This window comes from Zosterops lateralis, assembly GCF_965231275.1.
Source record: "Zosterops lateralis genome assembly, chromosome: 1".
Lineage (NCBI taxonomy): Eukaryota > Metazoa > Chordata > Aves > Passeriformes > Zosteropidae > Zosterops > Zosterops lateralis.
This window is the reverse complement of record NC_139762.1, coordinates 62,629,557-62,654,194: the sequence shown is the minus strand read 5'-3', so window position 1 is coordinate 62,654,194 and position 24,638 is coordinate 62,629,557. Positions and strand designations below refer to the sequence as shown.

Sequence of the window (24,638 nt, the reverse complement as noted above, 5' to 3'; positions counted from 1 at the left end):
CCTCTCCCCCCAAATTATTTTAAAGGGTATAGATTAAAATTTATCTTGTAGTGAGTTTAATGTAAATATCTCATGCCTGTAAAAATATTGTAAGACATTATAAAGGTTTCAAAGTCAAGCACCCATAATAATTAGAAACATGATAATTTGGATGGAGCTTTTCAGCTTTAATTCTTTCTGAGTGCACTTGCATCCTGGTAGTCTTAATTTGTATGATCATATACAACATTTCTAAGAACACTGAATGCTTGATTAAGCTGGAAATGGTTCATATGTTTTTGTCAAATGTGCTGGAATGGGAGAGATGTCTCCAGGCACCTTTCTTTCTCCATTAAATGCTGACACAGCTGAGGTGAGAAGTTAGGTGAGAAGCTCAATGTACTTGGTCAGTGAAGTGATTCATGCTTCTGGTACTGACACAGAGCACTCTTACTGGGAGTACTACATTTGTTCCCAGTAAATTTCACCACCATCTGATCCATGACCAGTGCAAGCCTTGCACAGAGAGAAACTGTAGTGCTTGATGGTTCCCGGTGCACTCCTGAAGTGTATCACTGGCTAAGAGGCCTGGGTGGCCCAGAAACCTTATGGAAATCAAAACCTGAAACACGTCTCTTTAGGCACCAGTTTGTAACTTTCTGCAGTATGGCAACAACTTTTGAAAATGTATTCTCAGGTTTTTCATTTTAACATGGATCTTAACATCGTTGCAAACAAGAAAAATCTAACTTAATTAACCCAAGGATATGATTTTAAGATGGGATTTGCCTCACTACCACTAATGAGCTGGTCCTCCAATACAACTTCCTGCTATCGGTTAGTGTTGGAAGGGCGGACCTCCTCTACAGCACTGGGCCTCCTACAGATTGCACCTTTGGAAGCGTGAGTTTAGAGCAAGGGATGAACACTATGGGTCATGTGAAATTAATACGGCACTCCAGGAAACCTGCGAGTTGCTACAACTGTGTTCTCACCAAGCCCGGCTGCTGAGTGCAAGGTACTGCACAAAAGGAGGTCTTCGCACTCACAGAGTTTACTCCAAGTTGCTTGGCACGTCAACAAGGTAACATATTCACCAGAAGAAATAAAGACTCTCTAACACAAGGGCACAATATATTCACTAGGAGAAATAAGGACTCTCTAACAAGCAAGTTTATCCCAGAACAGACCATTAAAATTAAGTAAACCACTTGTTTAACAAAAAGTTCCTTTAATTACCAAGAAGAAGCCAAATGTGACAAATCCATGACAACACCGAATTGTTATTTTACTGAAAACTTTATGTTAAAATAAATTCTTCTCGACCACAAGGGTGTACAGACAGTATTTGCCTAATAGCAAGCATTATTATGCATTAATTACCTTAAGAAAAAGAAAAGTGAAACTGCAGTTAGCAATATACAATGGAGAGCTTCTTGAGATGAAAAGGATTCACATTCCACGCTTTTCCTCAGCCTTTCTCAAAACACACCGAATATATTAAATGTGAAGGGATCTATAAATACAGATCACTGTTTGTTTCTCTACAAAGCTGTAATACTGAGAAGAATGCTGTCAGGTCAAATTGCTGATTTTTACTATTTCATTGCAAATCCTTCAACACTTTTTTGTTCTGGGGTCAAAGTCAAGACACTGTAGTAGTAATCCCACCTTTTATACTTTTAAAGCAAATTTTTAATTTTTCTGTACCACAAAGCTTGTACATATGAAAAGAAAGTCTCCTAAAAACTCATAAAACAGATGGCAAATAACCAACCACCTACCTATCTTCTCTAAATGTCTTATTTTTAAGAAAATGGGCTTTTAAGACAACTTCATTTGTGGGTGGGTATTGACTCATGAGTTTTGAACACTCACTGTGGCAATGTAAATCGAGATCAAAACTTAAAATCCTTTTCAAAAAAAACCCAGTTTAAAATAATTTTAAAGCCACAGAAGTGCTTGTATTCTGTTTAATTTTCAGACTATCCAAATTAAATACGTATTTTCAAACCACCCAAGCATTCCCTAGCATAGTTAAAACACAAGAGAAACCTGTTAGTGTCGTAGTCACAGGAGGTTTAATAAAGAGTTTAAGCAAGTGCCTGTCAGGAATGCTCATGGCATAGCAGGTCCAGCCATGGAGGTGAGAGGAGGTCAGATCATCCCTCAGATTTTCTTACCTTTTTATTCCTAGAAAGGAATTATTATTGCGACACTTCAAAGGGAGGCAGTGTCATGTAGCTTTGACAAATCAGCGATGATACTGCCATTTTTATATACTGGAAATTTTTATATCATATTCTATAATATCCTCACAAAGATAAGTTCACTGGGTAAGATAAAATAAGCTGTCAAGTAGATGAGATTTAGTCATTTTCATGCTGATTAAACAATATTGTTGATGACAGAGGTTAGCATAGGCCTGGCTTGGCAAACAACAATAATTGCTGATCATAATAATAATAATATGTACTAGAACAGGAAGCTACTCTTCCTCCAAGCTTGTGAGCATATACACTGCAATCATGACAGCATACATAATGGCAAGTTAATCTTAAAAACAATCACCTGCAAAATCATGACCTTGTTTGAAATATTTTAATTGTTCTGTCATGCAAGTATTCTCCAAGGTTATTCTGACTGAACAAAGTCAGAAAAAATACTTTGCATTTTGTCAGATAATGTGCTTTGTAGACACAGGGTTTTATACTTCTGAAATAAAAGGAGGCAACTGTCTGTACATCCTACAGACTTATTTAACATATTCCACAAATCATAACACAGTTATTGGTCATATACAACGAAATGCTACAATCTAAGAAGGGCAGCAGATATTCAGGATTTCAGATTTCAGCAGATATTCAGGATTCAACGCTAACTTGTTTCCCCAGAACAGATGTGAAAGAGACAAACTACAGATTGTTAAGAGTGGGAGCAGCTACAATAGCTGAAGATTATTAGAACACTGTGTTTTCACCTGACAATTTCAGATCACTAAAGTCCATTTAAAATCTAGTTTTGCCACTAAATTAACATGTGGAACATTTAAATTTGTATGTGTGACAGATGCAGAGAGGAAAAAAATAGTTTCTCATATGTAAGCATCTCTTTTACTGAAGAGCCAAGTCAGCTAAAGAGAAAAGCAAGAGAAAACTCTATCTGTGTGCAATTCCTGGAACCTTACTCATCTCACTTCCTGACTCTTCTTTTTGGCCTCCTTTCCCTTAGGGCCCTCCCACCTCTCTAAACACCATAACAATAATTATCACGTCAGTGGAGACTTAAACATTCTTGACATCCTAACATCTAACAAGTACAGGACATTTCACAAAGGCCTAGCCTGGCTTTCAAGAAGTGGGTCAGCTTGACACATCCCATGTGTTTCTGAAAGCCTGCAGTCTTTGAGCTTGCTCATCTATGGTAATGGGCACCCTACCAATGCACGGGCTGGAAACAAAACACTGCCTGGTTTGCCAGGGGAACCTTAAATTGTTTACTGAAAGCATGTAACTCCTAAATTTCCATCCTAAACATCATAGAGATGATGTCTTATGGTGCCTGGTCACACAGCAGTTTCCAAACTCGGCAGTTTTGTGACCCACCTGCCCCCCTTAGCTAAAAGGGTGCTGGAATTCCTCCAGCTGTATGCAGGAGTCAGGCTGCTGATGTGCCCAGCCAGGGCAAGACAAAAGTGAGCGCAGAGTGTTTCCATCCATTAGTCCAAGAAAGCTGTGTGGTGAACTCTTCTCTTCTTTCATTTCATCTCCTCCTGTCCTTCAGCCTCACTTCCCTTGGTTACATATCACAACAGGATTTTTTAGACCTGGCTGATCTGGCCAAACAAACCCTTTTCCCATAGAGATTCTGGCCACTATGGGGTATTTTTAGTCACCCTTCAATAGTTTTTCTTATATTTCAACATTTAAATCATGCCAACTTGCTTCCACCCTCGGCAGAAATTCATGATGACTCAGAAATGGATCTTGTCCTGCTAGCTGAGAATCACTTCTCTAATAGTGCTATGGTTTGATATATGTTTTCACAAAGGGAATAAGTCAATGTGTCTCATATTTTCTATCCTGCCCCCACATTAATTTATATTATGAATAAAAAACATTCTATTCAGCTTGCAGGGCATTTTATTTTTGTGCATATTTTGACATTTTAGTTAGAATATGATGCTTGTACAGTAACCCAGGGAGAGGAGACTATAAAATCTTCTATTTATGATCTATTCCAGTGAACATATTTTCAGTTCTCCTTAAACTGAATTTTAATATTAAGTAAAAACCCCACAATTCTATGCACCAGAAAATTATCCAAAATAATTGTTCTTCAGCATGGAAAGAGGATATGGCAAAGACATGTGAATAGTTACTTTGGAAGAAAAGCATGAAGTTAGCTATGAATACTCTAAACTCATTAACAAAATGCAAAGAAATAATAAAAGAAAAATTGAACTGCAGAGATTAAATTTGGTGAGATTTTGTATAAAGAGTGAATCACACTTCTATAAAACTTGGTGTGCCTGTAGATCACAGTGCTCATGTACAGACCAGAAAGGTAAGAACAGAATAAAGAGAACAAATCTGATCCCATTGTGTATACACGCTGATGTTCAAGTACCAAAACTGAATAAATATAGATAATTATCTATATATCTCCCTACATATTGTGTAGATATATAAATACCACAACTGAAGCATTGGCAAACAAATGAGATTTCTAACCACTTTTGCTCTAAGATAACACAGGCATAGTTGAGTCATACAACAAAATTATTTCTATTAGTGGATTGCTCAGCTTTAGCACAGCAGAAGCACCGTGAGCAGCAATATAGTAATACTGTAAATTGCATATGGATTACCATTTGATTCAACAAAGTTAAAGGGTGATGATGGCCTATAATTCATATGTGATTCATTTTGGCAAGTCTTCCATTTGTCAGTTCATCAATCCTATCAACCTATACATAAGCAATTAAATAAGCAGGGCTAAAAAAAGGTCCAAAGAGAAAAGGGCTCAGGTAGTTTAAAGACATCTATCCCTCATACTGTTGAAATACCATTGCCTACTTCTCAGTGGTTTTCTTTTCCTGTTAGGGCCAGTAAATCAGCTCAGTAGGCACAATAATAAATAACACACTGCTGATTTCCAAGCCGCTTCTAGAAGCAGGAAAATTAATTCCAAAACAGTTACAAAGAAACTACACACTGGAAAAGCTTAACTGGGAGGAATACTAAACAAAGAACAGCAAACAGTTACCATCACTACAAACGGGAGATATTAAATTTCAGAGAAGTGGCTGGAAATGTGTCAGGCTGGCAGCCACAGCACAAGCACTAAATTCATGTGCAACTAGGAGGCTTGGTCCTACAGCAGGGACAAAGGACACATACAGAAATAGACTCCCAAGGAGAATCCTGCCTCTGTTTCTTGATGACAGCCAGAATGCTATCAGCATCACTGGCACAGATGGCCATAGCCCACTTACTCACTCTTAATGAAAACACAGAGAGCAGCCAACACAGGATCCAGGAGCAAAATTAACCTCTGCAACATCGAGGCCGTGCACAGAGCTCTGTTGTGAGAAGAAGATGCATTTGTGCCATCAGGACAGCTTAATTCTTGCTGGAGCTGCCTGAAGGGTGTCAGTCGGGGTTGAGCGCTCCTCTCTTCTGGCTCTGGATTCCCCAAGGAGAGCGATGGGTGTACTGACAGTGAGCTCAGTGATGCCCACAAAGCACACCTGCCTGGAGGATATGGCTCCTGGACTGAGGGAGTGATCACCTGCATTCACTTTAAAACACATGTTCCCCACATTGATCCCCTGTTGATAGGCTCAACAAGAGGTCGAACAAATACCCTCAGTGCCTGGAATGCTTTGATTACATTTTCTTCGGTTGAAATGGTCCCTTAAAGTAAACATGAGTGAAAACCAAGCATACAGAAGAGAATGTTTGCATTTGAATGTCGAAATTAGGCCTAACAAAAGGGGGGCATTGCTTTCTGCAAAGCTAAATAATCTCTAGCTGATCCATCTACTGAAATACTTTAAAAGCATAAAAAATAAGAAAAAGAAACAAACCTCCAACAAAAACCCACCCCAAAAAACCAAAGACATTTTGATGGACTAGTCAATGCTTTACAGTGCTTCAAAAGGCCTTTGATTAAATCTCTAAGCCAGAGAGGACTCAAGCCGCTAAATAATCACTGGGCAAAAAGAAAAGTACAATCATGGTTCAAAAACTGGAGATGGAAAACAAAGAACAGAATTGAACTGCGAGTTTCTGCGATGGCGGAAGGTTAACGCCAGCCAGCGTCGGGGCTCTGCAGCAAGGCTCATATTGCTGTTGTATTTACCACTGATCTAGAAAGAGGGCTGTATTGTGAGATGGCAACATTTGCAGCTGTCATAATTATTTCAGCTAAGCAAGACAAGAGGGGACTGTGATGATGAGGAAGTGCTAACGAAACAGAATGCACCATGTAATGGTGAATTAAATTCAATACTGAAAATGCAAAACAAGGCACATTACGGAGGGACATGAGTACTGCTTCTAAATCTGACAAGCCCCCATTCATTTATACTAAACCGGAAAGTAGAAACTGGGCATTTATATAAATATCTATGTGTTTTCTCTAATCCTCACAAAGCTGTAGTTAGAAAACAAGTTAGCAGAACACAGGAGGAATAAGTAACATACTGGTTAACAGCAAGTATTAGAATACCTCTACCAAACCTCTGGCATCATGTGCAGTCTAATCTCACTCAGAAAAAGTGATGTGAATGAGTTTGTCTAGGGGCATAATTTGGAGAAAAGATTTTCATAAAAAGCAATGCTTTGCTACACTTGGATTATTTATCCTTGGAAGATGGCAAAAGATGTGATAAAAGCAACCAGAGCAGCAAAGTAGAGAATAATGTCAAGACGGAAGTGCAGAAACACCTGCTCTCCTCTCTTACTGTTCAAGAAACAGGAACCTGATGGTGACAATCTCAAATGGGTGACATGAAGAATTTTGGCACAAATGCTAAAGTGAGACACAACTGAGGAAGCAGATAGGGCAGAAAAATTATTGACAATCACAAAAGAGTTATGAAACATCTACACGTATGAACATAACAAATGTATCTCCCAATGTCTATAGTTAGCCAAATACTGTATTTTTAATAAAAATGTGAACAACCAAGCTTCACAGTTTACAACAACATCTAGGTATTAGAAAGCAAATTTATATACAGTGGGAGATAGCCTACAGTGCCAGGGTAATTGACCCTCAGGCATGGTTCATGGTTTCAACATACATCCTCAGCACTTCTACTCTTGTACAGTTTGCAGCTCCTCCTGATAGGGTATTTTTAGATAACTGCATTTTGTCCAGCCATAAACGCTATTAGACATCATGAAGCAGTTGCATGTGACAGGATATTTTGGTAACTATAGGTGAGAAATGTTTAGCTTCATACAAGCCTTTGTAAGTGTCACACCTGCATTACCTCACACGCCATTTCACACAGATGAAGCATAATTAACCTCCTCTGTTTCCTGCTTCTGTGCCTACACTCCAATACGCTGGCAGCTGGAAAAGGGTTTGTGAAGTGATCAACATTTCAGGTTCACAGAATCACAGAATCAGAGAATTGTTAGAGTTGGAAGAGATCATCCAGTCCAGCTTTGTTGCCAAGGCAGAATCACATAGAGCAGGTGACACAGGAACACATCCAGGTGTATTTGGAATGTCTCCAGAGAGGGAGACTCCACAACTTCCCCAGGCAGCCTGTTCAGAGCTCTACCACCCTCAATGTAAACTTCTTCCTCATGTTCAGGTGAAACTTCTTTCTTAATTTATAGCCATTGCTCCTCGTCCTGTTGCTGGGCACCACTCAGAAGAGTTTGGCACCATGCTCTTGACACCCACCTTTGAGACATTTGTATGCATTAATGATATGTCCTCTCAGTCTTCTATTCTCCAGAGTAAACAGGCCCTCAGCTTCTCCTCATAAGAGAGATGCTCCAGACCCCTCATCATCTTTGTGGCCTCTGCTGAACCCTCTCCCAAAGCCACTTGTTTTTTTGTTCTGAGCAGTCCAGAACTGGACAGAGGTTCTAGACTTGCCAGTGACATTCCCTTCATTTTCTAATGTTTTCCAAGGCAAGCTTGCCAATCTGTAAACCATTTCTCTTTCACTGCTGCCATGTGAATATATTAGCGCAGGCAACCACTGAATAACCAACAACATTAAGCACGAACAAAACTAACCCACAACACACAAACCAAAGAAGGAGAACAGGCCCTGAACAAAACCCCCATAGAAACACTGTGCTGCTCCTCCTGTCCTGAGCTGAGGCATTCCCAAGCTTTCCTACCTCTGGAAAATGCTCTTACTGGCTTTTCCCCTTACCAGCTGTAGTGTTGGTCACAAGGTGTAGGCAGCAGACCCTCGTTGTTCCTGTCAGGAGGCACAGCCTCCACAGCACCACAGACCAGCCCATCTCCATCTATTTTCCCCACCCGCCATCTCCAGTGGTGGCAGAGCCCACTGGGATGCTGCCTTCTCCTTCTTCTCCAACTCAATGTCATGACCCACACCTGAAGGCAAGATAACTGAGGTTCTTGTTAACAGATCACTTGGAGTGAACCAGGGTGAAATGACGGTGACTGGTGTTTACATATATATGTATGTATGTACATTTAGATATGTGTGTGTGTGTGTGTGCATGTGTGTACAGATATATACGTCTCTGTGTGTGTGTGTGTGTATGTGCAGTTTACGTTCTTTTACAAGAGTTGTAATTTGATCCTGCACTGCTTGTGGGTCATGTCCACTATTATGAGTCCAGGTCATTCAGGGAGGAAAAGGGTCGGCATTAGGACTATTTAATTTCACCAGGAGGGGACAATCGGTTGGACTCACTCCAGACAGGTGATCCTTTTGAATCAGTCATTAACGCCCTGAGGGCTGATGTCTTTCTCCCCATTACCCCTCTGAGAGTCAGCTTGACTTTGTCCCGGAGAAAACCTTTCAACAAATCCGGGTTACACCAGAAAACTTTTCAACAGGTCTGATGTGCCCAGGTCATCACCAAGAGGAGAATTATCATCAGTCTCATGATTGTAATGTCAGTGACAGAACTCAAGGGAACAGCACGAAGCTGTGTTAGGGGAGTTTTAGGGCAGAGATCAGGAAAGCTTTCTTCTCCCAGAGGGTGGTTGGGCACTGGAACAGGCTCCTCATGGAAGTGCTCACAGCTCCAAGCCTGGCAGAGTTTGGAGACACATTTGGACAAAGTTCTCTAGGGGCATATACTGATTCCATAATAATTTCATGACGAGGGGGCAGTCACCATTTGTCTGGCCCTGGGCGGCAACACCCTTCAGTGACCCGCTGAGGGTCAGGGCCCCGCTCCCCACCCTCAGGGGCTCGCTCAGGCTTTCTGCTGGAGAAAAGCTCGCGACAGGTCCGGGTCAGGCCAGAGAGCCCCACAACAGCTCTGGAGCGCAGGGATCACTCCAGCACCAGATCCAAGGGCCCTTGTGGGGGGTTTGACCCTCCTGCCGGGCCCCTCCCTCCCTCCGCGCCTCGCGCCCGCCGATGGGCGGAGGCCCCGCCCCGCCGTGAGCGCGGGAGGGGGCGGGGCCGGGCACTGACGCGGGGGCGCGCGGCGGCGGGGGCGCGCCGGGGGCCGGCCGGACGGAGCGTGTGCGCGCCGGGCGCGCCCCCGAGCGGAGGAGGGGCCGAGGGCCGAGCCAGCCCCGCCGCCGCCGCGGCGCCCGCTCCCCGCCCGCCTCCCGCTTCCGCCCGGCGCCGCCGCCGCTCCGCCCGCCTCGCCCCCGGCCCCGCCGCGCCCCGCGACGCCCCTCGCTCCCATCGGGCGCCTCCACCGGCCGCCGTCACCGCCAGCCCTCCCCCACCCCGCCCCCCGCCTTCTGCCGAGCCGCTCCGGTCGTGGGGGTGACCCGCGCTCCGCACGGCCCCGGGCCTGCCCGTCGCTCCGCCCCCGGGCCCGTCCGGTGACAGTCGCGACCGCCGCGGGAGGTGGCGGCGGAGGAGCGGGAGGAGGCCGGAGCCGGGATGTCCGGGCAACAGCAGCAGCAGCAGCAACAACAGCCGCCGTCGCCGCAGCTCCCCTTGGCGGCCGCCGTTCCCCCGCCGGCGCCGGGGATCCCCCCCTCGGCCGCCGCCAGCCCCGGCCCCGCTCCGGCCGCCGCGCTCCTGCTCCACCCGCCGCCGCCGCCTCCGGCCACCGCGGCCCCGCCGCCACCCCCCCCCGGCGGCACGGCCGGCAGCAGCGGGCCCGCGGGGGGCGGCGGGGCCGCGCTGGGCCTGCCCGCGGGGAGCGGCTCCAGCGCCCCGGCGCCCTTCCCGCACGGAGACCCGGCCCTCAACGAGCAGGAGAAGGAGCTGAAGCGGCGGCTGAAGAGGCTCTACCCGGCCGTGGACGAGCAGGAGACGCCGCTGCCCCGCTCCTGGAGCCCGAAGGACAAATTCAGTTATATCGGCCTCTCGCAGAACAACCTGCGGGTGCACTACAAAGGTGAGAGGGGCGGCCCGCGACACCCCCTGTCCCCCCGGGCCGGGGGCACAGCAGTAACAATAACAGGAAATAACACACGCTCCTCTCCCTCCTTCTTCCCTGTTTTCCCATCCCCTAAATTCCGCCCACCCCCGCAGCCTGGAGATAAGGGGCTTGTTTTCCTTTATTTCAGGTTTATTTTTCTCTCCTTTCCCCTCCCCCCCACCTCTCATTTCTGTCGCCGTGCGGGGAAAGGGGGGGGACACGAGGGGCCGCCCCCGCCTCCTTGTGCTTCTGGAGGGGGCATTATGTAAACTCCGGGACTTCCTCCGTGGATTCAGGTATCGCCACAACGTTTGGGTCCTCCGGAGGCAGGAGAATAAAGGACGCTCGGCATGACGTGTCCTGTTTATGGTAATGAGCGAGAAAAAGAAGTGGCTGGTTTTTTTGTTTTTTTTTTTTTTTTCCCTCCCCTCTCGAGAAGAGCAAGGGTTAAATGGAGTTAAGAGCAGCAAGCGTTAAGCTATTGAACACGGAAATGACGGGAGGGGAAGGCGCTGAGAAAAACACGGTTTATTTTTAAACTGTGAAAGAAATGACTTTTAAAGTCACTGGTAATAGTCTTGCCTAACTATTGCACAGAGTGGTTTGAGGGAAGGAACGACAATAGCACTTAGATTAACAAAGGTGACTAAAACTTTCTTCCTAGACCTTTCACAGTTAAAGTTACAGATTTTCAAATAAAAGGTAAAAACCAGTATGTGTTTGTATTAAAAAAATAACAGCGAGAGGCATTAGAAGAAAAACTTGTGTTGATTGTTATGAAATGTCATAAAACCAGGAAACATAAGCCTACACTCTGACCTGAAAAAACACAGACACATCTGGTGTTCTAGGCCCGAAGTCCTAAAGTAGAAGTGTTGTGGATTCAAAGCCACTTCTGAGTTGGCTTTGAAGAACTGGATCTTTTGTCGGTCTGTAGTCAGATGAACGTAGTGGGAGGGGAAGAAAAAACAACCGTGCAATTACCCTTTCTCAGAGTTTGCAGTGGAGAAATTCAAGGGAAATCTCGATAAACATGTTACTGTTTAATCGGAGGAGGAAAACGGCAACACAAACACATGGGGCAGGATTTGGCTGCCATGAAAGGATTAAATGTACTCTGGGAGACTTTTTTTTTTTAATAGAGAGATTTTATTATTACACACAAAATACTCTGTTAAAAATGCTAAGTTTAATGCACCATACAAAGATAATAACGGAGTTTGATGACTATAGAGCAGGTTTCTGGGAGGCACCGAGTGATTTAAGGATGTGTAATTTAACACTCAACTCTGAGTTTCCTGGCTTTTGTTCAGTGTTTTATGACCTTGTATTTTTAGAAACATTTTGTGTTTTCTGGTTCTTAGTGGAGGTGGGTTGTTTGGTTTTGGTTTGTTTTTTTTTTTCCTTCGAAGATGATCATAGCTTAGTGGCTATCAGCTCCTTCTGCTGGTTTGTTTTGCTGTGGCCAACTTCTTTTTCTCATGAGCTGAATTCAGAGGTCGAACCTCTCTGATCTCTCAGTGTTTTTGCATAAGTATATTTTCAAGCTTTCCATGTGCTATGCCTGTTTTTCCTCACTTTTCTCCTTTGCCAGGATGTTAAGGAAAATCATTACCTCAAAGAAATTACAGAAGTCATAAAGCACAGTTAGTAGGTTATAGCAATGAAATGCCTTTACTCTAGCTCTTAAGTAATGGTAAGTGCTCAAGGTTGAAGAGTTCTAGGTTAGCCCAGAGGACTCTGAAAAGAAGAGGTGCCAATATAACATGTCTGTGCTTTTCTTTTTCCTAAGTGCAGATGGGAGTAAATGGCTCCTTAAGTGGCCCATCTTTTCTTCTGGGTAATTTAATGAAGGTGTCTGTTGGGGCAGCTCCGTGTTTATGTTACCAGCCTGGCACCTGGAGTTGCTCACTGGGCTAAGCAGTGGATGGTATCAGAGCATTTCTACCTGAGAACAGGGGGCAAGCATGCTAAACATCTCTGGCCTTTTCTCCCTCCTGGATCCTTCAGCCCTAAGAACACAGTACAAGGGAAGAAAATGAGGGGAGTAAGGGAAGATGGCAAGTAAGAATGTGCTTAGCGCTGTGAAATAGTATTTCTACAAATCAGTTCTCAGAAGAAAGCACTCACAGTGTCTTCTTTTGTAATTATGGTCTTTTCACTGCTTCTGAAATTACCTAACTAATAGTGGAAGAATGCTGGATGTTTTTGTTGAAAGGAAATATGAATTATGTATTGAGCAGGGATAAAGAACTGTTATAGTCTTGACCAGAATATTAAGGAAAAAGATAGATGTGTCCAAAGAAGCCAGTTACCTAAAGCAGTTCTTACTATTTTCTATTACTGTAGTATGCGTGCCCTCTTCACTAAAATTTTCTATTCAGCCTCTGTAGATTTCTGGCTATAGAACTGTTTTTCTGGAGTAATTTCCTTCTCTTCTGTAACTGATAGGAGGCAGAAAGTTTTAACAGCAGTGCTTTGCCTTCACCTTGGATGTGTTTGGGCTACTGAAAAAATGGGTGGAGAGGAACAATCAGCCCAAAAGCTTTCAAAGCTATTTTTCATATAGTTAGCTTCATAATTTTAATGTGCTGATGTATTGCAAGCAGTGATATTTTTGTTTCATTGGTTTGTGAGAGGAACAATGGTCCTCTCAGTGTAATTTCTGAAGATTCTTTTAATTTTCTTGCTTACCAGTGGACAAGTTGTATGGAAATATGAAGTGAGTAGATGTCTCTTTCCACCCATTGCAGCTGGGATGTTTTGTATACTGCATTTCTGCATCTGCAGATTTTTGCAAGCATCCTACAGAGTGCTTAAAAATGAAAACTGCCACAAAACCAGGCATTGATCTAGTGGTGGAGGCTTAAAAAAAAAAGGATAAAAGCTCTTTAAATTTTGTTAAGGTCAAAAACACCCAGCGCTTTTTTGTGCTATCTCTCAGAATCATAGTGTTAGATGGAAAGGAAAATTTGCATGGGGAGGTGCTTTTGTTTAGCAGATTAGGTAGCTTTGTCAAAATCTTGGTACAAAATATGTAGACAATGGCATCAGAGATACTGTAAATATACTAAAGACTATACCTAGAGTATTTTTGTTTTTCATATGGACGGATATACATTTTTGTGTTGCTGCCAGTTAGCTGTGCAAGCTGATAGAAAGCTGACTCTCTTTATTACCTGTTATTTGCAGTGTACCTTTGTAAGGGAGACAATGAAAAACTGTATAAGGAAAAAAATTGGTGTCATTTAACTTAATTATAATTTTTACAGCTCTGAGCTGTAGGTAAGTGGTAAAAAAGCATAAGTGTATGCTGCATATAAAGCAGTTACTGCACAAAATTACATGGCTAGTAAGGCAAGACATCTTTAAAAATATTTCTACATATTTCTAAAATATTCAGAATTTACACACGGGTCTTGTTGAAAAACAGGGAATTCATGAATGCTGTGTGTGATATGAAAGGTCCACTAGACAGAGAAGTTTAGGTTTTCAGCAGATAGTGATCTATACTATGTAGTGTAAGGAGATAAAAACAGGCTCAGTGCAGATTTGTAACCATGGAAGAAACCATATACAGAATTAAGTAAACAGACAAAATAATTTGTGCTGAAATCATGGAGACTCCTATAGAAACTTCACTTAAATTAGTCTTGCGACAGTCGTCCAAAAAAGCTGAAGAAAGTTATGCAATTTTGAGTAATCTGCCATTGCATGAACTTTTCCTAATGTATCACAGGCCAGGGAATCTTAGCCAGACATTTATTTACAGTGCAGTTGCCTTTGAACTGTCTGTAGTGCAAAACAAAAAAATAAAAACCCCCTATTTTTCAGTGCAAACTGTGCATTCCATTTTCTGCTGGGAAATGAAGAGGATTCTATACTAATCGTTCTGTGTTTTTGCTCATTGTTACAAGGATGGTGTCAATTTTTCTGGCTGAAAACACTCAGGGTACATTCAGTACAGTTTGCCTGTTTTGGACAGCCTTGTAGCCCTGAGATGTCTTGTTTTTTTAAAAACTGGGGAAGAAGTTAAAGTAAAATTAGTATTTTGTCTTCTGATTTGGTTTTTTTCTTAGAATTATGGAATGATTTAGTTTGCAAAAGAGCTCTAGGAACACAGAGTCCAACCACAAACTCAGTACTGCTGAGTCCTCGACTAAACTGTGTCCCCAAGTGCCACATCTACAGGTTTTGTAAATACCTCCAGGGGTGGTGACTCAACCACTTCCCTGGGCAGCCTGTTCCATTCTTGTCTCAATGAAACTTTCCTAATGAATTCAACAGAAGATTAGGCTTTGATTATTTTATTTTTGGCAGTGTGAGCAAGTCATTGAACCACCTGTTGGAAATAACTGCAGTTCAGCTTATGTAAACTTCATTTAAGGATTTAAACTGGATAACCACGCTTACTTTTGTCTAGGTAGGGGCACCCATAGACTTCTTTAGGACTGTTTGGTGTGTATGCATTATACACTTAGATTTAGGTTCAAAGGTTACCTTTTTGGAAAGCAGAGGTGGCTTCTCTGAACATATTTTTGTCTGAATTAGCTTTTTTTCAAGTTGATAGAATTTAAATTTAGAATAATTTTACTAATTTTGCTTAAGGAGTGACTAAAAATCATTAGTGTGAATGCTTAATAAATTAAATAAAGCATGGTCAGCTCATGGTTGTCAAACACTTCTCATGAAAGCCCAAGTGAAAACAGTTCTAGTAATTGAACTTACCTGTGATCTGTTTTGCAGGGTAAGGTTCAAGATTCGTAGACCTGTTTTCCCTTCTCTGCCTCCAGTGCATCTGTTTTCAGAGTTCTCTTTTAAATGCTGAAAATCTTTAGTGTTAAATATGACACACTTCAAAAGTGTTCTTTTAAATACTCAGCCTATAGCTTGTGACTGTGAAAGGAGTCTGTTTTGAGGAATCATTGGGCAGCACTTGTGTGATCTGCTTCAGGTGTTTGGAACCTCTGATTCTGAAGTTCAGAGCTGGGTGTCAAAGTTTTTTTATTCACAAGCAAGGAAGTGAGGATTCAGGTTACCAAAGAATGTGGCAGCAGTATAAGACACCAAGCTAATGGGTCACTCAGCTCAGGAGTCCCACTGGTGACAGTGATCACAAGTGCCTGAGAAAAAACCAAAAACATGTTTGACATAAACGGAGTGTGTGTTTTCCCCCTCTTGGCTTCCAGCCATTTTAAGCTGAAGGACATTCTGAACTCAAGGCAGTGTTTCAGTTAACTGCTGTTCTAGAAGCTTGCCCAGTGTCCTCTTAAACACTAACATCTGTAGTATCCTTTGGTAAGAAATTTTGCAGTTCAGCTAACTGTTCAGTTAAGAGCCTCCTTTGTGTTTTAAAGCAGGTTGATAAACTAGGATCTCATGACCACATGTAATTCAGTGTAGCTTGGTGGTTCCCAAAGACTCGACTACCACGTTTGGATAGTGTAGAGATACTTGGAATATTGGAAAGTAGTTAACTGGATTATGTTTAGCCTTCTCGTAGACATATTAATTGTATGTAAGTAGAAATAAAAGCAGTATGCTCAAGCAGTAAAACAGGATTCATAGGAGATTATGTTAAAAGGACAGCAGTTCTAAATTTAGGGTGTTGCCTGTTTTAATGGGATGAAAGTAGTTTTGGGCACTGACTTCCCCAAGCATGTTGCTTCACCACATGAAGTGTTTGGCAATACTGGTGAGGTGTCCTGTTACTTCTGCCCCTGTGTTGACCTCTTATTTGCAGTGTGACAGCTGTATTTGGCTGTGTTGTGAACTGGATCAGGGAACTGATCTGCTGCTTAAAAAAATCTGGTAGGTTTCTTAAACCCCGATCAGCTAATCAATCTGTTTCCTGGTATATCCTTGCAAATAAACGCCTGGAATGGGGGGAGGTGGGAGAAGGGGTGTTTCAGGGACAGGTGCTAAGAATACCTTAAATAGGTATTGTTTCCAAACATTTAGATTGTGATTTCACAAAGCTAAGTCTGCTGGGTAATAGATTTACATTTTCAATAATATTTGGCTGGTTCTTACTGCTTTAGTCTTTTCTATGTGGAAGACTTTCCCAAATAAGGAGAATGATTCAGATTGAAACTACACAGATTGTCAAGTGCATAGAGTAACCAAGGGAACTTCTTTGCAGTCTATTTTAGAGTAAAAACCTAAAGACATTGAAAAAGAAAGTATTTTTCCTTCCTCCAGTGCATTGTTTAATCAGACTTCTCTGAACTTAAGAGATGTCTTAAGAGTTCAATGTTTTGCCCTTTTAGCTGAAAGATTTCTACATACTTAGGCATAATAATCTGTAATAGCTAAATAGTGATCTACCAGATTTGAAAACCAAGAAAACCCATGGAAGCTCTGACTAAGATTATGTACTTGGTTGTTACACTGATTGTCACAGCCTGAGGAAATAACTTAGAAGTAGTGAACAATAAAACATATTGTGTATGGAGGAGTAAATTACTAGTTTTTCCTCATGTGATACATCAGAAAACAACACACAGAAATTAGGCAGCAAACTTAACATTGTCAAACCTGTGAGGTGATCGAAGGATCTCTACACAAAAGGTTTAGTAGTACTAGCAAGACACTGAAGCAAGCAGTAGAGTTATACTCAGGTGGTAGGCAACTTTTCTTTAGGTAGTAGCACACTGTGGCGAGCCATTAACATCAGAGAAAACTTGGTAGAGTAAACCTAATGTCAGTGGGTTAAGAATGTCTGGTGTGCTCGTGAAGTTTTGATTGCTGGTGCAGCCATGGTGAGAGTTCTCCCTGGCTGAGCACGTGCCATTGGTCAGGAGCTGGTGGGTGCTGGCTGTACAGGCTGATAAGCACTGACAGTTCTATGAACATTTGTACAAGGGAGCACTGTGCTCAGAGGTTCTGTACAGGTCAGTCCCTGACCCTCTGTCCTTAGAGGTTTTGTACTGTGGGCCAGCTGGGCCTAATCACTCTGCCTGTCTATGCTGTCATTCTACTGCAGTTGCTTCTTTGCTGTGACCTGTGTTGCTGCACCTGAGACATTAATCTGAGCCTGAGCAGTGATGCCAGTGTTAATGCCCCTGGAAGAAGTGGTGTGTTTAGTTGTGGAATTTTTGCATATGCAGATCAGTTGCTATGCAGGTGCAGTAGGCCTCCCTGTCTGGACTGGAAATGACAGCTGGAGTGCTGCAGCACAAGTGATTTGTACAGCACACTCAAAACAGGCAGCTCCTTTCATCATGCTGCAGACCCACATGAAGAGTAGGCATGGAATCTGTGTGAATTACTCTTATGGCAGTGACAGTCTGTTCCTGGTTTCCATCTTAATTGAATTACCTTACTTCTTGCCATGATCCAATATACTTTCCACCTTGGTTGTTAAATTTTTTTAAACTATGTCTGGGGGCCCCATGCATGAGTGTCACACAAAAGCTGAGGAATTTGGATGTACCTGGGAGACACCGTTATTGCTTCAGCTGGTTGTTGCTACAGCAAGTCATCAGGTCAAAAGCCTGCTTCCAGGTTGCCTTTGGAAAGGGCTGTGAAGAGGATGGCACATTCAGAAGGTTAGTTTTAGTAGAGTGCAAGTGGCTCTTTGCTTTAGTTTGAAAATCTTGAGAGTTGGCAAGAGCTGAAGTTGGGCATTATTGTGGCAGAGTTAATGTATAGTGAGCCTAATAAGAAGAAGGAGTAGGAGCTGCATGAACTCAGTTGCAGGCTGTAAGGCTTAATGCTGTCCTGAAACAACCTTTGGGACATGGAAATGAATTATGAGTAGTACGTTCTGTATAATGACTGATGTTTATTCTGCAGGACAATAGAATAGAAGATAATGTCTTCAGTAACTTGTAGAGTCAGAAGTACTAAGCATTAGATGAAACTCTCTTATGTCATGTTTCAGTCTATAAAAATGAGTAAGTCCTGTGCATTTGAGAAATCATTCAATTCTTTCAAACACAAGTGGCCTTTTGTTAATCATGTTGCTTAGAATGGTGAACCTTTCTCCTGGTTTCTCTTCAAATAATTGTAGGATCTTTTTGGATTACTATACCGAGGACTTCTTTTAGCATCCTTAGTTGCAATCCAGGTGCTTACAGTGCAAATGTAATGTTGAAACAAAATACTCCAGCATAAAAATCAGATTGATTAGAATATTTTGTGTTGTTTGCTCATTACTTAAGTCTTTTATTTTGAATAGTTGGCATGCATACCTTTGAGTCACCTTCTGCAGTTAACTAAAATACATTTTTTGTGTGTTTTGAATGCTCTTGTTTTTCAGGTCATGGAAAAACTCCAAAAGATGCTGCTTCTGTTCGAGCTACACATCCTATACCTGCAGCCTGTGGCATATACTACTTCGAAGTTAAAATTGTCAGTAAGGGAAGAGATGGGTAAGCAGAGTGCATTATTGATTACTTATTTCTTGAAATACTGCCTCACATCATCTTTCAGTCAGCAGATGTCTTTGGTATCAAAACTTATTCTCATATTTTACCACTTTATATAGCTTGATTCCTTATTCTTGAGAAGTTGTGCTCTTACATTTGATTCTTTTAAGAGAGTTGATTGTGGTATTTATTGTCCACAAGTCAGTGCACACAATAAATACCAAAACGTCATCTCATTTTTTCTTGACAAAAAAGTTAGGGTTTGAATGACTGATTTGACTCTGCTGTTACCTTTAAAGGTGTTGGGTTTTGGCTGTATGGATTTACAGACATTCGTGTAATTTTTAGGATGTGTAGCAACCAACTTATTTCCTCAGTGTGGTCTTTTCATGGAGGCAATACCAAATTTGAAACAGGAAGTTATTCTTAAGGTTACTTGTTGATGAACAGTAATAAGAATAAAGGGGAATATTCTGAAAAAGTGTCTGGGAATCTGTCACCTTATGGAAAGAACAAGAATTGATGAGTAAGAAGCTGCTGCTTCCCATAATCCATCTGAATTATGAATCTGTTGAAGCACAGGTGATACATGCTTTTAAGTCTGCTGAGGCAGATAGAATCTCACTTGGGAAAGTCTTGAAGTGCAAATGAAATCTTTGCTAGAGCACTTTAATTACTTTTCATCTTTCGCTGCTTTTGGTAGAGGATGTGTGTTAATTCTGATACACTGTAGGGCTGCTTTCTAATGTACTGTAGTACATTCTCTGGTTCTGCTTCAGGGTTCTAGTCAGGACTGGCTGTCCCTGTTCTAGGTACTGTACGAGCATGTCACAGGTGTTTACGCTCTGTTGTGAACATAAATCTTGAGAGAAAAGAGCTATGGATGAAATTCAGTACCTTTGTCTTCTCTTTGTCTTGCTGCAGTCTGTTTCTTTCATTTTCCCAGAGTCCTGTAAGCTTTCTCTGAGTCAGAAAGAGTATTCGAACTTCTTTGTTTTCCTTGTAGTATTGCACAGTGATATTTTGAAAGAATAGCCTCAGTAGGGCTGCAGCTTTGTAGGGGCATTTATGGGTTTGTTGTTATTTCTGTTCTCGAAAGTTATCCCTTGGAGAGTTCTTTGCTCTTACATCCATGGCTACTTTTGTAACACTGTGAAGACCTAGTAACTTTTAAATTGAGGTGATAGAAATTAGTTTTTTCAAGTAACGTTCTGCTACTGATTTTAGAAACAACTTTTTTTTTCTTTTTTTTTTTTTTTTTTTTCTCAGGGGGTGGGTTTCTTTGTTGTTGGTTGGTTGGTTTGGGGTTTTTTTGTTTGTTTTGTTTTAATTAAATTGTCCTCCTCCTGTGGATTTATGAGGGGTTTTTATAGTGACTTGCTGGTGGTGTATCTCTTCTTGAAATAGGTTTCTGCCTACCTAGTTTGGAAAGTAGCTTCTTTGAAGTGATGGATTTCAAAAAGTGTCCACATATGTGGGTGTGTCATAGCTCCTCTAAGACTTCACCTTAGATACTTTGTGTTGAATTGTAGTAATTTCAAATTCAGTAGACCACTTAAGGCTATCCTGCAAAAGTCGGAAAGCAGCACTGAGTGAAGTTTTTCAAGGTTTTGTGTTTAAATGGTTACTTGTGAGATGTACATAGCTGTGACTTGCAAAGGTGCCTGCTGAGATTACTAATAAAAAATGGAAGAGTACTTTTTTCAGTTAATACTGCCTCATCCTTGCTTCAGCCTTTTGACCTTCATTTAGTGACACTTTATGAAACATTAACTCTGTAATGAGGTGAGATGTTAATTTTTTCATTATATAAGGTAGTATGGTAGCTGGGAAATAGTGTGCACACAGCTAAAGCCAAATGTGGCTTGGCTGATAAAGACCAAGAGTGACCATGTAGCACCTCACTGGATGTTAAATATGTATCTCTAGACCCTCTTCTCAGGTCCAGGTGGTCTTTGATGGGATGGAGGATGATTCTCTTACTGTTCAGTGTTACCTTGCATTGAAACTAATAATTTTTTCCATAATAAGTAAACTGGAGATTTTAATGCAGAGAAATAGGACTATAGGAACCAGTTTGTGTCTGTTTGGATATATTAGTTCTTTTTCACTGCCTGTTGTGTTTCACCCTGCTTGCTCCAGGTACATTTTTATCCTTTTTTTTTTTTTTTTTTTTATTTTGTCATCTGGTAATGGAACAGAGTTCAGGAGGACCATGTCCGTAGAAGACCAGCATGTAACTAATAGGGTCAATTAGCTAAAATGCCTTACTTGCAAAATCATGTGTTCTCAAGGTCTAAGCCTAGCTGTGGAAGCAGTAGAGCTATATTTTATAGTACTGTTTAAAGTAAATCCTAGACTACACAAGGCAACTGAGATATCTATCTGTAAGCTGAAGTACAGCTTCCAACTTTCATAAATGTCAGTAGATAATTTAGTGATGTTTGTTTGGAGCTCCCTTCGGTAGTAGCCTTTATTACTTCTATTTTTTTTTTTTTAATAAACTCAGCTTAAACTATTTAGTCCATGTACTGTATTATAGGAGTATGTCTAACAGCATTCTTGCTTGTGTGCTCTCTTAGCGTGACTTGCCTGAAATAATCAAAAAACTTTTGCTAAAAACCTGCTGTAGGAGATCAATTTTTCATGCTACTGTAGCACTTGAAGGTGCTGCTTCTGGAATTTGGTCTTACATATCTGAAAGTAGCAGGGCGAAAATTATTGTCTGAAGAAGCACAGCTCTTTTTTGTTTAGGGTATGGATATAGCATGGCTTCTGTAGCTGTCTGTGTTTGCGCACAGCATTGGTTTTATCACTCTAATGACCTAGGTCACTAAATTCTTTAACATATCTAAGTTGGTAACTGGCTTGAGTAGAAATTTGAAGGTGTGTAATATGTTAATTTTGCAGAAGTTCGTGACTGGCTTTGAGAGCATTATGAACACACTGAAGAAAGTGTGAAACAAACAGGTTTACTAGGAAGGAGAAGATATGGAAATTACTGTTGCAGAGCAGATGAAAAGTGAAGTTGCTTTTTGATACCTCTGTGTGGTGTGATAGGGTCAGTAACTGATGGTACTGGATGAGAAAAAGGGAGGTGAGAATTAAGTTCAGTAAAAGTAGTAAGGTTGAAATATCATTCAAACAAAATCTGTTGTGCTGTTTGTAGAGGGTTTGACAAAGGAGTCCCAATGTGCTGCTACAATACAGATATGTGAAATAATATCCTAAATATTTTTGAATTCTTGCTGGAAGTTCTAACCAACTGTCATATTGCTTTGTAAGTATTTCCTGTTCTTTTTTATTTCTTCAGTTTTCTTTCTTAGTTTCATGTTGTCTTTTGTAGCCTAAGGGCCTCTATTTATATATATTCTCCTTTTATACTGTCTTTTGCTTTGCTTTGTTTGGCTCACGTGGGACATTGTCGATGGTTATTTGAGCGATTGGAGACAGTAACAGTAGAAGGGTAATGGGTGTATGGGGAGCAGTACCAAGGTGATGATTAGAAAGCATGGTAGGACAGGGACTATTAACTAACAGTAAGTTATGTCTGCATCTCTGTTGAAATGTCCAGCTAACTTAAAAATAAATAAAAAATTTGGCCGTGAGAAGAAGCAGTCTCTGAACACTCACTGAGTTCATGTCCCTTTTCCCAGTTTGTGACTGTTTGTGTCAGCTTCATGGTAAACCTGACTGGATAACTCATTTTCCAAAAGCTGACCTCCAGAGCGAGTTAGTTTTCATTCAGCTTTGTTCCCCAGCATGGCTGTTTGTGTCATTTCATGAGTAGCTGTGACAGTACAAGAGGGTGAAACTAGGAGCAGAAAGCAGAATCTAGAACAAGGAGACTGGGAATGATACTTTTGGTCACTGTCCTAGCTTATACCCATTAATTTTAGTTTAAATACAGCCTTTTGGCTTTTTAAATCTTTCACCAGGAGAGACCTGTTTCTTTCCTAGGGAAAATGCACTTCTGGGAAGAATACTTTTATCCTCAGTGTCTTGAATTTCTGTCTTATTCATTGATTTGTAAATACAATAAGAATGGGCAAATTATAGTAATGCCATGTACTTCTAGACAGTCTTCAGTGCTTTTAGAACAGGTGAAGAAGATGCGTGCTTGAAATGCAAAATCATAGAATCTCAGAATGGTTTGGGTTGGAAGGGACCTCAAAGATCATCCGGTTCCAGCCCCACCACCAAGGGCAGAGACACCTTCCACTAGACCAGAACACTCAATCCAACACTCAGCACTCCATCCAACTTGGCCTGGAACACTTCTAATTTATTTTTTTTTTAAGAAGAATGACAACAAGGATTGGGAGTGATAAGCCATCCAGAAGAATCAATGAAAGCTAAGTTTAGAAAGACTGTATTCTTGTAGCAGATAGCACTGAGCTGATAGCACACTTCTGTGAGCAGGGTTGTTTAGTCTGTGGCGTGGTGGTGCTGATGCAGATCTTCTGAGCCAGGCTTTATAGCACATGTGTAAGTTGTGCACTAAAATAAAATGTTAGTACAGCAATCCATGCAATAATCAGTATATGTTTGGTAAAGCTGTGTTAATAAGGCTTTAGACACTTGTTACACTATGACTGGTTTTTAACACTGCGTATGCAATCAGTCATCTGTTGTTTTGGCAGTGTCTTGTGTAGTATGTGTTGTGTATGTGATGAAGTAGGTGGTGAAGTAAAAAAGGAAAAACTATCCAAAACAAAAATACCATGGGAATTAAGTTTGAGTTTTCATGACACCTATGCCTGTGGTGGAGCCTGAACTGTTTCAGAGTGTTTGAGTCACATTTGTGAAGTACAAATGCTTTGTTGTCTTCTAGAGGATGTATGTTTAGCTCTTCAAACACAAACTATGCTTTTTTATTACAAGTTGTTTGTGATGCAGTAAGTTGGCTTTTCCTTTAGCATCCAGTATATCCCTTTTCTTGTTTAACAGAAGCATAAACCAATAAACAAAATGTATAACATTGTCTGTTGCTGGTTGATTTGTATTTGTTTTGTACATTACTGATGTACTCTAAAAACTTTATGCAGTCCTGAGACCTATTTTTATAGTTTTAATATGTCTTCAGCAGCTATTTGTTACAAGAACAGGCATTTGTTAAAACAACATGCAAAACTTCACTCAGTCTCCATTTACATATAAGTAGGCCTTGCATCGTTATTAGCAGAGTTCTTGTGTACAGAGTAGAATCTGATAAGGTTTGAAGTATCCGTCTTTCATTAGTGTCTTCATTTGAATTGTAGCAGCTGCAAGAAGAGATCAGGTCAGGAATCATCAAGTGTATCTTTTCTTAAACTGTAGTAGTAATTCATTTTTTACCTGAGTGTATGAGACCAGACATTGACAGAAATGAACATTACCTAAATGTGTAATAAGATTGTTTGAGGTTTGTGTTTAACTGGTCAGAAATATTGGAACTGTGACAAAAGTTTTCTTTCTTTGTTGGTGTATGCTAGAAGTTAAAAATTGTAATTTAAAAAGAGAGTCAAGAGAATATATTTAATTTCTTGGACTTAGCTTCTTGAAAAACCTTTTTACTTCTTTCTTCTGAAGTCCATTCACATAAATATAGTGCATAGATGATACCTTTACTATGGCAAACACGTTTACATTATATTATTTTCTTTGCAACTATTGTTTTCTGGCAGTATGGCCCCGAAAAAGGCTCTAGTGCTTGGAGGCAAGTGTCACCAGATGAAAT

The 24,638-nt window shown here is 41.2% G+C and overlaps 1 protein-coding gene across 2 annotated transcripts in view; it reads left to right on the top strand.

Annotated features, from left to right (window-relative positions):
* Positions 1–10,048: 10,048 nt before the first annotated feature.
* The window catches only part of RANBP9 (RAN binding protein 9), a 38,883-nt gene continuing 24,293 nt past the window's right edge, over positions 10,049–24,638 (top strand). For both annotated transcript variants that reach the window (XM_083858163.1, XM_083858164.1), the window contains exons 1-2: positions 10,049–10,523; positions 18,811–18,922. In XM_083858163.1, the coding sequence (XP_083714289.1) occupies positions 10,061–10,523; positions 18,811–18,922 (575 nt within the window). In that variant the 5' untranslated portion in view covers positions 10,049–10,060. The remainder of the gene's footprint in view (positions 10,524–18,810; positions 18,923–24,638) is intronic.